The 15,466-nt window shown below is 38.3% G+C and overlaps 1 protein-coding gene across 11 annotated transcripts in view; it reads left to right on the top strand.

Moving 5' to 3' along the window:
- Nucleotides 1-15,466, top strand: part of LOC145983879 (adenosylhomocysteinase-like 1) — a 355,689-nt gene that overhangs the window by 214,285 nt on the left and 125,938 nt on the right. The window contains exon 2 of one of the 11 annotated variants that reach the window (XM_083116955.1): nucleotides 10,237-10,334. The exons of 6 other annotated variants lie outside the window; for them this stretch is intronic. In XM_083116955.1, coding sequence (XP_082973081.1) covers nucleotides 10,269-10,334 — 66 coding nt within the window. In that variant the 5' untranslated portion in view covers nucleotides 10,237-10,268. Of the gene's footprint in view, nucleotides 1-10,146; nucleotides 10,335-13,237; nucleotides 13,341-14,494; nucleotides 14,640-15,466 lie in introns of those variants that run through there. 4 more of the 11 variants (XM_083116953.1, XM_083116954.1, XM_083116962.1 and 1 more) reach the window with 4 other exon arrangements.

Here is a 15,466-nt window from a genome sequence, read left to right as displayed (position 1 = left end):
GGTCCCGGGTTCGATACCCTGTGGAGGCACATAGTGGTTCGGATCCCACTTTAAACTGTAGGTCTAGTCCCGATTAGCCTTACTGTGCATAAAGTGTACTTAAAACACAAAATCAATCAATCAATAACAACTTCTTTACACTGACTACACACAGTTGTCGACGATTTCAAAAATTATGTGGGTGTTTGTTGACATCAGCAATTAAACATAAATTACGTGTAAATTATCTGCTCTTTCGTAAAAAAAAAAAAAAGGTCACGGTAACGGGAAACAGCTGATACTCGTACTAAACAATAAGACGTATTTGTCATATGTTAGCGATTATCCGTCTGTCATATTTTACGTCGCTCTTCTACCACTCTTGACTAGTCGCGATGGTGATGATGCATTTAAAACAAAATTATCGAAAGCACACTCTCGGATAAACAAACACTCAAACCCAGTACCCTCGATAGCGAGATTGTGAGTGCACCACTCGACTCGCCCAGTCACAAAGTCGATAATTCATGAAGACATTTGTGGGTCTCCCCGATGGCGTAGTGGTAGCGTTGTCGCCTTGTAATCAAGGGGTCCCGGGTTCGATACCCGGTGGAGGCACATAGTGGTTCGGATTCCACTTTAAACTGTAGGTCCAGTCCCGATTAGCCTTACTGTGCATAAAGTGGACTTAAAATACTAAATCAACCAATCGTGAAGACATTTGTAAAACAAACTCACATTTTTCCATTTTGTGTTTGCAACGATCTCCAGTATAATAAACGAGGAGGGGACATACTTGTAGTTTTGTTTTACAGCGCTTTTTCTCTTCTATATTTTGATCGTAACCGTGAGGAAAATTATGATTAGATGCCCTTTGCGAAGGGGCACTCGCAATGGAACACTCATTGCCCAGTCTGGGACTCGAACTCGCAGTCTTTGGAGGAGAGATTTTGAGTCAACAACTCAAGGCGCTCAGGCACCGATATGCCGTGAGACATTTTGAACAGCGTTTTGTTGGCTGCAATGAATATGCAATTACAATATAGAGAGTATAATTCACAAACTACCCTATTTAATCTGAATCTGAAAGTAATTATTTAAAAATTGCGGGATGTATAGTTAAATTTAAGAACTGAATGAAAGAGCCCAGATGATCCTTACTTTTTTGTCTAAAAGATCTCGAAAGAAATTGAGCACACCAATTGTATTCTTGAAAGTTTGAAAATTCGGAATGGAAGATCTGTAATTATATATTCGAAGCTTTTATTGGTTCTAGAGCCACCGTGTGTTTTTACAATTACTCTTAATGAATTTAAAGCCAAACAAAACAGGAATTTCTATTTAATGGTGAACCCACTGCATGGTCCTGCTAATGCTGTTGGTGACGTGTCTAAAATTCCCTAAATTGTCCAGTCCGATGCCTAGGATCTTTTTGCGTTCAGAAAAATGCTTTGCATGCCGCATGTTGCGATCTATCAGGCAGCTCATTCAAAGAAACTCGTTCGCTGTTGCGTTGTCCTATTAAAAGAGAGCAGCACTTGGCACTTCTCCCTGCTCGGAATTCTCAGTTAGTGTCGTGAATCGGTCGTTTGTAAAGACTTTGTTTCGAGTGGAACTTTCAGATGGTCTTAATTGTGTGTTTTGATTGTCACCTGAAGAAATTATCTAATAATATTTACAGATTAACATCAATATGTTAAGCATATTTCGAGCAGAAAGTCTATTTTACGACTCTGTAATCATGCGAGATGCTGCGAAATTAAAGCCGAGCTCTTACCCTGCTCGGCACACTTTCTCTAGCCTTTCTTACTCATCTCTAAAATAGTAAACAGTCAGTACATTAATAGTGCTTAATTATTGCACACAGCGTGGCTAACGTGTTCGAAATTTTACTAATCATAACTGTTGTAATATTACCGTATAGCAAGGATCAGAAGTGCATCCCTACACACACAACCCAAGACATGATTGCTTGTGCCTCCACCGGGGTTCGAACCCGGGATCCCTTGATTACGAGGCGACGACGTTACCACTACGCCATCGGGGAGGCCCACCCCAAGACGTGTCAATTGACACAAATATGTTGACTCCAATAATACATTAACGTGCACAAACTGCAAATGATGCACTTTTTGGTGTGTCAAAATACGCACAGAAATGCAGAAAATTGCACTTTTATCGGCTGATGTTCCTTGTGATGCACTAAAAATGCATCAATTGGGAAAGTCAGATAAGATCATTTCAAGATGATAAAGTTCTGTCCATTGATGCATTGAAAGTGAAAATTAAAATAATAAATGGTAAAATAAGAGATATACATCACAACTAATCAAAATCAGTTTCTCGTAAGTTCGTTGGCACAGCGCGCTACTATACGAGGGGGTCCCGTTTTTGAATCCCGGTCTGGACATGGATGTTCTTTGTGAGTGTTCCTTCACCAACTTCATCATATCATCGGACATCCTAATCTTTGCAATTAGTCAAAAGTGGCAGAAATGCGAATAAAATAAAAAATCAATCAATCGAAAATTCGTTGGCCTTGCGGTAGCGTAATCAAGGGGTACCGTATTCGATATCTGGTGGAGGCATATAATTTTTCGGATCCAACTTTAAACTGTGTAGCCTTTGTGTGCATAAAGTACATCAATCGAGCTTTGGTAGAATCAAAACGGTTAAACAGAAGAAATGAAAAGAAAAGCTTTGTGCCGTAATGGCCTTTAAGCGCTATTAATTTTCTGCAATGCCACGCTGTGTATGGTGCTCGAGAAGAGACCGAAACGTGCCCTTCCAAGACGAGAACGAGACACATTTAAAACTCGAGACGAGGCAGACCCTGCACACGAGACTGCCAAGTCTCGTCTCGATTCTATCTCTACCAACAATGCGTACAGCATGCGGCATCTGCAGGCGTGGGCCAAATGATGTCATGGCGAAAACGTTGAATACTAGGAAACAGGGAAGCGTTGAGCAATATTTGATGAGAGCTATAGCTACAAAGAAAGTCTTATAGGGACTGGTCATCGATAATTTCCATAACTCTGCTGTGGCCCAGAATGTAAATGTTCTTTTCTGATTGCGTGCAAACTAAACTTTCCGCCCGTTTCGTGTTTAACCAAGAAATTCCCGTGAGAAGGCAGTTTGCAAACAAACAGGATATTTTCAATATATCCTTCTTTCCACATCATATGGTGTATGGACGGTTATTGAAAACTTTTCGCAGTAAATACACATTCAACGATTGTGGATGTTTATAAAAATTGCAGATATTGTAAAAAAAAAAATTAATAAAATGTGAGTTACTAAAGGGGTGTTGATAGATCATTTCAGTCGGCGCAGAGAAAGCATATGTGAAGAGCATGGGCGTTTTTTGTGAGTGTCCCTTAATTTAATTATCGCTCCTTCTCATTGTCGTAATTAGACAAAAAGTGGCAGAAAAACAACGCTAAACAACAACTCATACAGACACGAATGAAATGTGAGAATGCTCATTTCTGATGTTTTTTTGAAAAGTCAGTTTGTTTTACGCCTACACTGTGGTTAGATGGGCTAATCGAGACTTAAGACCTACTAGTATGGTAGTGTGAAATTACAAATTTACAACGATGACACATGTTACTAGATCCAAGTACTTGGCTATTAATTAGATATGCGGAGTTATTTACTTTGTAACGTAATTGAAGAGGGTTTAGTCCCGTCGACTGAGAGTATCGACAGCAAATACCTGACAACAATTGTGGGTAGTCTCTCTTGTCTAAATTTCGGATCATGGTCGAGGAAATGAGGTGACTTACGTCTAGAGTCTTTGTGTCATTCTTTTTATCGTGGTGTCAGGGACGAGGGACACTGGATGCCTCGCTGGCCGAGCGCAATGAGTGATTCAACTCGCAATCTCAGTAGTGTTGCCCACGAGACGAGACTTTGGCCTGTCTCGTCTCGTGGAAATGCTGTGAAATGCTGTCTCGTCTCTAAAATATTCGTTTGTCAAAGGGACACATGATCAATCTCGTCTCGTCTCGAATTTTTAAAAGCCTGTCCCGTCTCGTCCCGTGGGCAACACTAAATCTCAGGTTCGTGTCCAGGTCTGGATATTGATGTTCCTTTGTGAGTGTCCCTTCAGCAATTTCATCCAATTGTCATTCATTTTCGTTGTCTCGCTGAGCCTAAAGAAGGAAAAAATTGACATTATATAAACATTTAGTACTAGTTAAACTATGAAGAACTCTTAACAAACGGTATTCGGTGAAATATTGAAATTCACATTGCCACATGCCATGACTTCGGGACAATCAATTCATTTGCTAAGGAAATTATAAGTAAATCGTGGAGTTTATCTGCGATTGTTCTATTTGACGAAACTATACTTAACGCTGGATACGTTGAAAAAATTGTCCTTGCTTTTGTGATATAACCAGCAGTTTCTAAGTTGACCATATTTGCATGTAATCAAGCGACTTCAGACCATTTCTACCCGTATGTGATTTTAAGAAAATGAGACTTACAAAACAAAGTGAAGATTTGAATGACACAGTTATGTGCAAATAATGACGTTTATCTGGTTAATACAAATATTATGCAGAGAATACACAAATGTGTACAACATTAAAGTGTTCTCGTGTTGTTGTGTTGCACAGAAACAGACAAGTTTATTTAATACATCGTAAAAATAAAGTCAAATTATTGTTGTTTATGGAAATGTAAATGGCAAACAAGTGACAAATAGTAAAATTTCCTTGCCATTCGTGACACTTTTCTAACAAGTTTTCTCAACAATTTCTGGTCTTGACGGTTGGATAATGTTGTGTGTTCCACCGTATGGAATCTGCAGGACCTCTGCTATGTGGAAAGCTTGAGTAATTTATACTCGCACGGTTCGTGAAATATGTCTTGTAATACTCTTCTGTCTTCGTGAGACACGCAAGAATTTCTGTATAAGCATGACACTTATCAGGCGCTTACAGCAACTGAAAATGTATGCGAGGTTCTCGCAAACCGTGCCTCTACGATGGCGTAGTGGTATCGTCGTCGCCTTATAATAAAAGGGTCCCGGGTTCGATACCCTGTGGAAGCACATAGTTGGATTCTACTTTAAACTGTAGGTTCAGCCCCGATTAGCCTATCTGTTCATGAATTGGACTTAAAACTCGAATTCTCAAGCTCTCACAAACCGTATTTTATGCGTTAGATTGTGTACGAAATATACAAATGGAAAGGTTTGGTTAATCCTATTACGTACAGTCAACGGCAAAGATAACAATGGACAAATTGTCCATTATTTTATTTTCTACATCCTGTGTTGTTTTAAGGAACGGAATTCTGTTGATTTGAAGATTGTCCTCAGCTTATTGACGTCTTTATTTCAATTCATGATCGTCACATTGTGGAAAACAGACTGAATGAAAATGGTGGTGGATAATTCGCCTATTATTTTTTTGGCTTTGGGTGTACAAGGAATTCCACGAAATTTCATTTGAGACGACACACGATGATCCCGGGCGGCTGCTAATTCATTTTCCGTAATAACCAATGGCCAAACATGACAAAAACTCTATCTACACAAAGAGAACTATTTTAAAACTAACACGAATGAGATCTTGTAATGTAATGTACTCTCTTTTTGAACAAGGATGGTGCGCTTTGGTTTTTCATTTTCTTTTTATTACATCGATTCAGATATTTTCTGCGAGTTTCTCTTCCTTCCAAGAATTTTCAGTAATAATGATATATTAGAAATTTGGAATTTTTCTAGAAATTTTAATCTTGTGATAGCGAGAAATGTTTTAAGAGTGATATTTCCCTCAAAGGTCTCACTCAGGATGTCGTGAATTTTAGGGTGCGTTGAAGCACTGTTCCTTTTGTAGGAAAGAGTTTCTCCCTTTGAAGTTCTGCATAATATCATTTGTAATGCATGTGTGTCATCAATATGCGTTTATGTACTGTTAATGTATTTTAAATCTAGCGATCCTTTTTCTGGTCAATGGGCATGAAAGGTGGAAATCGCACTTGTTGTGGCAATGCATGCTATCTTCTCGGTGTTAAAAGTTTCAGTCGTATTACTTCTTAAAGATGCTTTGTGCACCTTATATCATGTACCTGTTTGAACCATAAATAGGAATTGTGGTAATACTTAGAGGTAAATGAAAGGTCACGAGAACACACACGGGTGTGAAAGGTAAGGAGCCACATGTCCTCGTGGGTTGAAAACGGATGTGTGTGTTAGAAACGCTCCGGACACCGTTGCTAACAAGGTATCCATTTGATAGAGATTTTTATACCCCCATAGCAACTGTGAATTATCATTGATGGAGGATGGTAGACATATTACTACAAATAAAAAGCGGGTGTACATACTTAATATAAAGCTCCATGGAAGATAAATTGTCATTGCATTAAATCCAGAAAGAAATGCATGGAATCTTACATTATGTTGCGAGTTTCAAGAGAAGAAAACAAGAAATGTTCTAATAATATGTACAGAAATAGTTAGTAGCAAAAATTTACCCAATTGAAGTTTATCATTTGAGGAATCTTTTCATGTTTAATTGCAACGAAATTTCCTAATTATTATGATATTGATTGTTACGAAATAAAATTTCTAAAATTTTATCAATCTTACTAAAGCACTGTGATTATTCAATAAAGATACTGATGCAATTTTCTCATGTAAATCCAAATTAATGGATTTATTATAAGCTTGTCACTTGTATTCTTGTTTTGATTTTTGTATTACTTGATGTAAAAAAGAAACTGAAATTATGTGCCCAAGAACGAAGAAAATACTTTCAATAACTTTACACCATTTATGATTGGTTACTAGTAAAATCTTGCATTCTTAAACCTTTGTACTGTATGTGACTTGGTAGAACAATGGAAGAAGAAACTGAAAAAAGTCTTCCATCGTGAAGAGCCGTGGGAGACCCGAGGTGTGTGGAGAACAAGGAAGTGGAAGCACCTCGAACAATGAGATCCTTGAAGTGAAAAGGGCTTCCCGAGATCTCGGGAGGATGGTGTCGGAGAGGGACAGGGATAGGGCAGTCTTTTGTTGGTTTCAAAACTGAGGGAGTGGAACGGAAGACGGAGATAGCACTGGTCAACATGACTTTTGACACATGGGAGAGAGAAAGGGGGTTTCTAATAGAATTTTTCACGCAGAATTCAAATATGCAGTCGATATATGTCTATCCTCCTCCGTTTTCGTGTGATGAAGAAAATAGGACGAACGTCTATGTTCTAAACTGAAAGACTACTTCAGCATACGACTAGATTGTGAGTCTTTCGTAAACGCCTGGAAGAGTCAAGATTTCTATTCTAAAAATGATGATTTACTGTAACAGTATTTGTACTGAGATGAATTAACTTCATAATGAGCATTAAACAATATAGCAGAGTAGTTAGCACAGCCTGCTGTGACGCCAGAGGTCGCGGCCTCAAATCCCGGCCTGGGCCGCCTTTGTGATACTCCTTCATCAATGTCATAATATCATCACTCATCCTCATCTTCGCAATTAGCCAAAGTAGCAGAAAAGCAAAGGAAAATAAACGAAATCAGTCAATCAACGAGACAATGAAATGGAGACTGTTCATTGACACTTCTAAAGATGATTTATGTCCTGTTGCATAACGGGAAAAAAATTTCCATCTCTGCCGTTAGCTTATGTGACTAAGATGATGAAATTATACCCCTCCCCACCCCCAGCTCTAACCCTGCAAATAAGAGCTTTGCTTCGAGATAGAAAACTCGAAAATATTTTAATCCAATTTAAAAAGAGAATAGTGCAAGCCTTTGAAAAGTGTTACAAAATTTATTCGGAAGTCATAAATTATCGAACTAACCGAGATTGTGAGCAAACTCTTAGTCATTCATTGATATGGGGTGGAATATGTTGCTCAAAATACATGAATTCCCACCTGGATTTCTTCCCTAACAATCTTCGTGCCGTGAATGAAAACTGAAAGCTTTTCCACGAAGACATTTCGACAATGGAATAGGAATGCATTTTCGGCATTTTAAACTCGCTCCATCGATTGCAGGTTTTTCGGTTCATTGTTTCGAATATTGAAAATTGAATTGATTGAGAACTCGGTTGTCGCGTTCCGATATTGTTTCTCTATTTTTTCACCAGCAAACTTAAAATGGGGACTATTTCCTGATTATGCGAGTTGTGATTTGTATCCATTTATGTAGAGAAGTTCATTTTCCCCGATTAATGGCTTAAGGATAAATAATATCTTTCGATTTCTACTATGTGATTTAGTGGAATTTTATTCAGACAGTTTTAGCATCATTCTTGTACCGGTTTAGAAACCCATGCAGAATACAAAAGTTTTGTCCTGGCCGATTATGCCAGCGGTTAGAGGACATAACAAGGCGGATTGAGATCTTCTCCTCCAACATGTCTTCCTTTGACATCGATTTGTCACATCCAAATTAAATTCGGATCAAATGACGTACTGGTTTATTTAGAGGCACCAGAATGTATGTGGGGGAGGCGACCTTACTTCGGGGTTCCTTACCCCGCCACCTTCCTTTTTGTCATACCCACATAGTGACCGTTGCACACCTTACCGCATTCGCCTGTACCAATTTTACACCTACAAGGTTTCCATATTTTCCTCGGGCTTAAGTAGTGATGCCGAGGTACTATTTTTAAATATAGCCACTCATACGACTACTTCATTCTTTTTATTATTTTCTTCCAATCATGGTCTTGTCATTTTTCTGTACGTTAAGTTTGGTTATAAATTATCCAAGTACGTACACAAATTGCTTTTTAAAATTTTTCACTTACAGCATGTTAAGAATATGTTAAACATCATAGCGCAGAATCGTATGACGATACGTTACCAGCCTTTTATAACTTGTTAGTTGACTACACCTCGCTTGAGAAGATACTCTCGGCAAGTCACATAATCAATTTGCTCCAAACTTTTCGAAAGGTAAATATTCGTGCATTACACAATTTAGCATTTCATACACATAAATGCTCTATTGTGCTTTTCGTCAGTTTTATACAGACTCATTACCGTACTATAGCATGTAATGACTTCTACGTATATGTCGTAGTTTCTAGGTATAAAACCATACGGAATAACGCTGCGGTATCAGATTCTTTAAAAAACTATTTCTGATATATGCTCGAAGTTTGTCGGACCTCTACTGTCGTAGCGTACAGTAAAGTTCAAAGATACGCGGACACAAATTGTCCATCGTTAATTTTTTACATTTTTCCACATCCCCTTTGTTTTCACAGGGTACAGTTTCATTCTGGAGACATTGGGAGAGAGCGTCCTCAGGTTTCATTTTTTGGGCTTCACATTATGGAACACAACCACTGTGAACGTTGTGATGGGCAATTTAGGTACAAGTATCTTTGAATATACTATACTACCATGATGCATATCCCCCTCCCCCCCCGCCTCCAGTGTTCCAATCTCAATTTCTCAATGGTATCTTTCTTATTTTGTCTCGTATAACACGCGAGACCAGAAATATTTGAAATACTAATTTTCTTTACTTTATTGTTTCAACAGATTGCATGATTCAGTATGTAATTGGGCAGTTTTAATATAACCAATTAGAGATTGTATACCTTTTTGTTACTAACTAGTAGTATGCTAACTCTGGAAAGTGTGTCCACATTTAAAAGACTGTTCCATTTATAGGTGAGCGTGAAGTTTTTCTTGGCCAGGAGTTAGTAATTTTCATGTCATTAGGTACCTATTCTCTCCTATTTGCGAGAAATAAATGAACAAGTGTAAAGTTTATTGAAGACTTCCAATATTTTTACAGAAAGTTGCGCATGAACTGCAGTATTTATGCTTGAAAAAGTCTCCCAGCGTCCCTTGAGTTTGAAGGTTTTCTTCAGATATTAATCCTAAGAGTTTTAAGAATATTTTCGATTTAGAACTTCCGTGAGGCAAAGTGATCTGTTGAACTTTCTTTGACTCTGAGTTAATGAGGTCCTTTGCAGTTGTTAAGGCCGCGTCACATCGCAATCTGCGAGAAGGATGTTTGAATTCACTTTTACGCTCAATATGACACGAACATTCGTGTACTGACTGAAGGCTATTTTAAGATTCCATCTAATAAGATTCGCTGTAGTTCAATCGTGTTCACGAGCAGTGTTTTGTGAAATTGTTTCCTTTATTTGTAATACCTACTCGCATTAGATTTTGTCGGATAGCCACCTAGTGGAAGGGCTGCGAATGTCAGTTTGTCAGAATAGATGATGTAAGGTGCGGATTTCTGGATTCTAGCAGATTGAAGATCCACGGAGGAACAGGCAAAAGCGATGGCGGCGTCTAACTCCAATACCATTCACGAAGAGGACGATGATGTCACGCAGATATCATTCAAGGTAAGATTTTTTTCATTGTGCTTCTAATATTTTATCTCTTTTATAAAGTTAAGCTCTAGTAGTTTATATGTTGTATTGCAGTCATCTTGCACTTTATAAAGTTGGTGTAATGTAATCGTTTGTGGGTACTTAGCCCCAATGTGTAGTTTGGTGCTGTTCTTTGGTGGTTTTCTGATTGTGTTTTAAATAAAAGCGTACCGAATCCATTCGTTCAAGCTTGCCATTAAGCTTGAATCGCATGGAAACGTGCGCATTTTTGTTATTAATCCCTGATTCAGTATATTTAATTCTATTGTTTGTGATGTCCTAAACTGCATGCATGTTGGAGAAACTCTTTGCATCAGTCGAAATTTGTTGATATAATTGTACATTTGTTCGCTATGCTGAAGAATTTGTGCTACTCGAGATCTTTGCTGATATTCCCCATATGCTTTATGTATTATATATATGCAGCACTGTACCTTAGTGTGGTGGTGACGTTTGCTGTAAAGTAAATTGAGTGTCAGCATCCATCGATGATATTCTCGTTACATGAAGACATTATCAGACTGGAATTTCAACTTTGATATTGATCTGTTTTATGGAGTAATGAGTTTCGTTATCGTGATGATTGAATTTATACCTGGATCCAAGGCAATTTCATCGAAATGGTTACAGTTAGCTTTTGAAAATATCGAAATGTTTCCATTTATTCTATTTGGATAATAACTCTGACGGAGTGTCTACTTCAAAAGAGTACCTTTTCGAGCTCCCTGATTAAAGGAGTCGGATTTTCTCGAAGCCTCTGATGGTGTTTGATACGTTATATAAGTACAATTAAGTGAAAGCATTTTATGAAATGAGTTTTCAAGGTTTAATTTATTGATTGTCGACTCCGAAGATTTTCGTTTTAAGCCCTTCCAAATCGTGGACGTTCGATTGTGTTTCTTCTTTCATTTAATTTCTTCTATAAACAGGCAAAACGTAAAAAATACTTACCATGTCTCATATTTCACATAATGGCTCTCTTGACACTTCAGTAATTGAGACTCATTGTTCCACGACGGAGAGCTCTAAAAATAAATGCACCTCATGCAAAAACATTTTTGTGGAAAGAAGAAACATTGGCTCTTATGAGGTATAACCTTTCGTCTGTTAAGCGATGATTTAATCGTCATTCATCTTCATCGCAGTTAACGTAAGTAGATAGGAAATTGACGTAAAATTATAACTGACAGTATAATACAAATGTGCGCTTCGTGGATGCTCTGTTACAGCAGAAATGAAAGGAATTAAGCTTAATAAGTCATAGTACAGATGCAAGTGAAGCATGTTTCGTGTTGGTTTACAACTTCAGTATTCAAAGTAAATGTTTTCACTTATAACAACTACATTTATCCGAGTTCTTCTGTGCTGTTGCACTGGCAAGTCATTTAAAAAAATTCCGAAACCAGATGCATTTTTGTCTTTTGATATCCTGTCCGTGGAACTTACTCTAATGGAGGAAATTCGACTCATTTGGCTTTGTGCGTTGCAGTGCAGTTGATGTTAGCAAGATGTGTCTCAAGGTTCTCAGTAATATGGTGGAGTTGGATCACGTGTCTACTATTACGACACGTTAACTTGACCTAGTTGTTACAAGGCCTGGGAGGGGAAGCTAGCGGTGTTCCTGTTCATTTTGAGTAGACCATTTTCGTGAACAACCAGAGGATTTTATTTACTATATAGGAAAAAGAGTTCATTATTACCCTTCTGATTTCCTACATTATTATTATTCAACTGCACAAGTTGAATTCTTCGACACATTTTCTAAAACTTGCATTAAATATATATAAATCTTGTGTTAGTAAGATAAGCGTGACAAGTCGTTCAATTTTGAAACTAGATGTGAGATTATAAACTGCTAATTTCTTTGAAAAGCAAAAGTGGAGATTGCGCCAGGAGGCAAGTTTTTCGGTCATGTTGCTTGATTAAGGTAAATAAAGTAACTCGATCGTCATGCCAGATTTTCCTAATGTAAACATTAAAAAAAATCCATAAAATGTAAATAATTACAATGGAATATCCAATTTGACGGAAATCTCAAAATATATTGATTATGATTTCTGGTTACCTTTAAAATTTTAATTCGGTTTAAACACCTTGGTTCATTGTGTTTTCATAAATGAGTAGATGAAAATCTACGCGGCACACTTTTTTGCTATAACCATTTAAAAAAAAAAGTCCCTCTTCGTTGCAGTTTCCTGCTGCCAGGTGCTCCTGAAAACAATTCAGCTTTTCTGTTTGCTTTTTTACATGAGTATTAAGGGGTTACAAACACATGTCTTCTTTTTCAGTGTTTTGTTGATATAACCATGCTCGTATCCTTCCCATCGGAATAGTATACTTGGTATAAAAAATATGGCACTAGGATTTTTTCTGCAAAAAAGGAAATTTTCCATCCTAATCAGAAAACATGTTAATTCTTACATATTTGTCCTTGTATAACTAAAAAATCGAATGTACGGATCGGTGGTCCAGCAACCGAAGTTCTCTGGTTAGAATCCTGGCCTGGGCGTGGGTGTTATTTCTGAGTGTCCCATCATCAATTTCATCTAATCATCACTCATCTTCGTCGTCTCGATCGGACTAAAAGTGGCAGAAGTGCGACATTATGTAACAAAAATACAGATACTAATGAGCGAATTTGTTGTTTTGGAAGCGTGTTTGAAATACAATGGTGTAGTTTTGATGATCTCCCGTCGTGCAGGAAACTTTTAATGTCAGTATCAGCTTCATGCAAAGAAGTTAAAGATGGAACATTACCTTTAGGCTTTGATGTTCGTGGCGATAGTAATTTGTTCGTAATGGCCTCCTTTGTGCTCTTGCATTATCTTTATGTTCTCTTGGTATTTATGGATGTGCGAATGTTGCATAATCTCTGAGGGTGAGGAGGTTCATAGACGTATCTGTTCTTGTTTTCGTGTTTAGAAGTGAGTATCGAGACTGGGTCATCTTCTCTTGCTACATCGAGCATCATTTCCAAAAGTAAGTCCTTGTGCTACATTAAGCAGTGATATTGTGTATGATGTATTTATCGATACGTTATTTTGTGCTTATCCCTCTCACCAATCTGACACAAAGCTCTAAATGTATCACATCAAGGTAGATGCACTTTTAATGCATCAAATGACACAGTTAAACGTGTAACTTAGTTATCTTTGAAATGATTTTGTCTGATCTTTCCAAATTATGCATTTTTAGTACATCACACGGAACATCAGCTGATAAAAAGTACCCTTTTATGCATTACCGTGTTTTTTGAGGCACCAGAAAGTTCATCATTTGCAAATTATGCACGTTAATGTGTTATTGGAGTCAGCATATTTGTGTCAATTGAGTTCTGTGTGCTAATTGGTCAAGTTACACACGATGACGTGGTTATGAAATTTGCAAGCATTGCTTCTGCTTTCGAAGCATGTGTCAACAAATTTATGAGAGTCCACTTTATGCATTGAATCTGATCTGGACTGGGACTGTAGATTTTAGGAGGAATCTGAACCAGCGATACTCTGACAGGAGATCTTGGCGGCAAGAAGACCACCATTGCCGTTGGCTTTCGGGGAGATGCCATTGCCCATGGGGTTCCCTTATCGCACAACGCGAGTGCAACCTTCTGACGTCACTGGAATGCTTACGTTGTTACGCTAGTTAGGTTTAGTTCTCTTAGCATAAATAATACATTTGTTGTGTATTTATGCTAAGACAACCAAACCTAACAGGCCTAACCTAACAACGTGGACATTTCACGTCTGACGTCAGATCACGAAGTTGGTCTCGCGTTGAGCGATAAAGCCTACGCATTCCTCACAGTGGTAGCGCTTCTCTGGGAACATTCCGATGATGTAAGCAACGGGAGATGCCCTCTTCGGTGTCCTCCCTTCCGAGATGATGGCCTCAGTGGCTATGCACTCAGGTGAGGGTGGGTACATCACGAACCCCAGCACGGAGATTCCCGGCGAACACGAACTTGCGTTAAAATAGCTTATTGACTTCGCCGACGCTTTCAAAGCGATAACTTGCGCAGCTCTGTGAGCCCGTAAACTTTGTTCCACTCCATAAAGTCTGTCCACTTTGCCTTCAGGCAATGAAAGTTGTTGTACCATGTGGTACAGTTCAGGCGAGCAGAGGGCAAATCTTGCTTTGCCTTCATAACAGTGGGAAGCATTTGTAACAGCGGATGTCGTTTGTTCCGTTTGTATGATTCCTGCGAGAGAAGTGAAAGTGATCTTGACTTATTTTTTTCGAATCAATCGTACTTTACACTACAGGAACTAAACCATGGAGGTAGGTGACTCGTGATTGCATTATTTGAAGTTTGCGTCTTCAAAGATGGATTTTGTCGTGAATTGCAGGATTTTCATTGAGATACTTTTTGGTAGTGTCTTTCCCTTCATTAAACAGAAATACCTGTGTCGCCACCGAATTTTTTATCTTGTAGAGCGTTCTTACCACTGGCGGCGCCAGCGGGGTGCAAAGGGGTTCTAGCGCACTCCTTAATATTCTTCAGCGCCCCTTTTCAAAATCTGTTTTCAACCGAAAACATTTGCAATGCCATCTTACGTTATGACTTATTAAAACACTGTCGTCATATTGAGTCTAGTATGTTAGGTATTGAAGTGAGACCGCTCTTATTGTATACAATATGCAAGCCATTGATCCTAATCTGAAAGAGAATTGCATTTACTTTCCTGTACATGTGCTTTTCTGTGATCAAAACTAGCAAAAATGAAGCAAGTCACCAATAGTTTTCAGTTTATTTGTAATGTTTTTAAAAAGCCGGAAAAGTTGATTGGTGGTATTTGATGTACTTGGCCAAAGAATGATTCTTGTTTTCTTAGTTTTCTACATCACATCCCTAAATTTTATTATGTACCCCCTCAGCACCCCTAGATGATTAATCCTGGAACCGCCGCTGGTTCTTACACGTGCATGGGTTTTATGCTGCACAGAGAAACTCGTCAACAATTTCTCGTTTGTAATGTTCAGACCTTTGCTTTTTTATATGATTTTTTTTGTACTAACAGACGAGGATAGAAAAGTACCTCATTCTGCGCCGACCGTGTTAGTTACTGGTACTACTGAACGTACAGTCACGGGCACTGCCGGCTTTT

The sequence above is a fragment of the Lepisma saccharinum genome, chromosome 2, assembly GCF_977018435.1.
Source record: "Lepisma saccharinum chromosome 2, izLepSacc3.1, whole genome shotgun sequence".
Taxonomy (NCBI): Eukaryota; Metazoa; Arthropoda; class Insecta; order Zygentoma; family Lepismatidae; genus Lepisma; species Lepisma saccharinum.
This window is presented reverse-complemented; position numbering and strand designations above follow the sequence as displayed.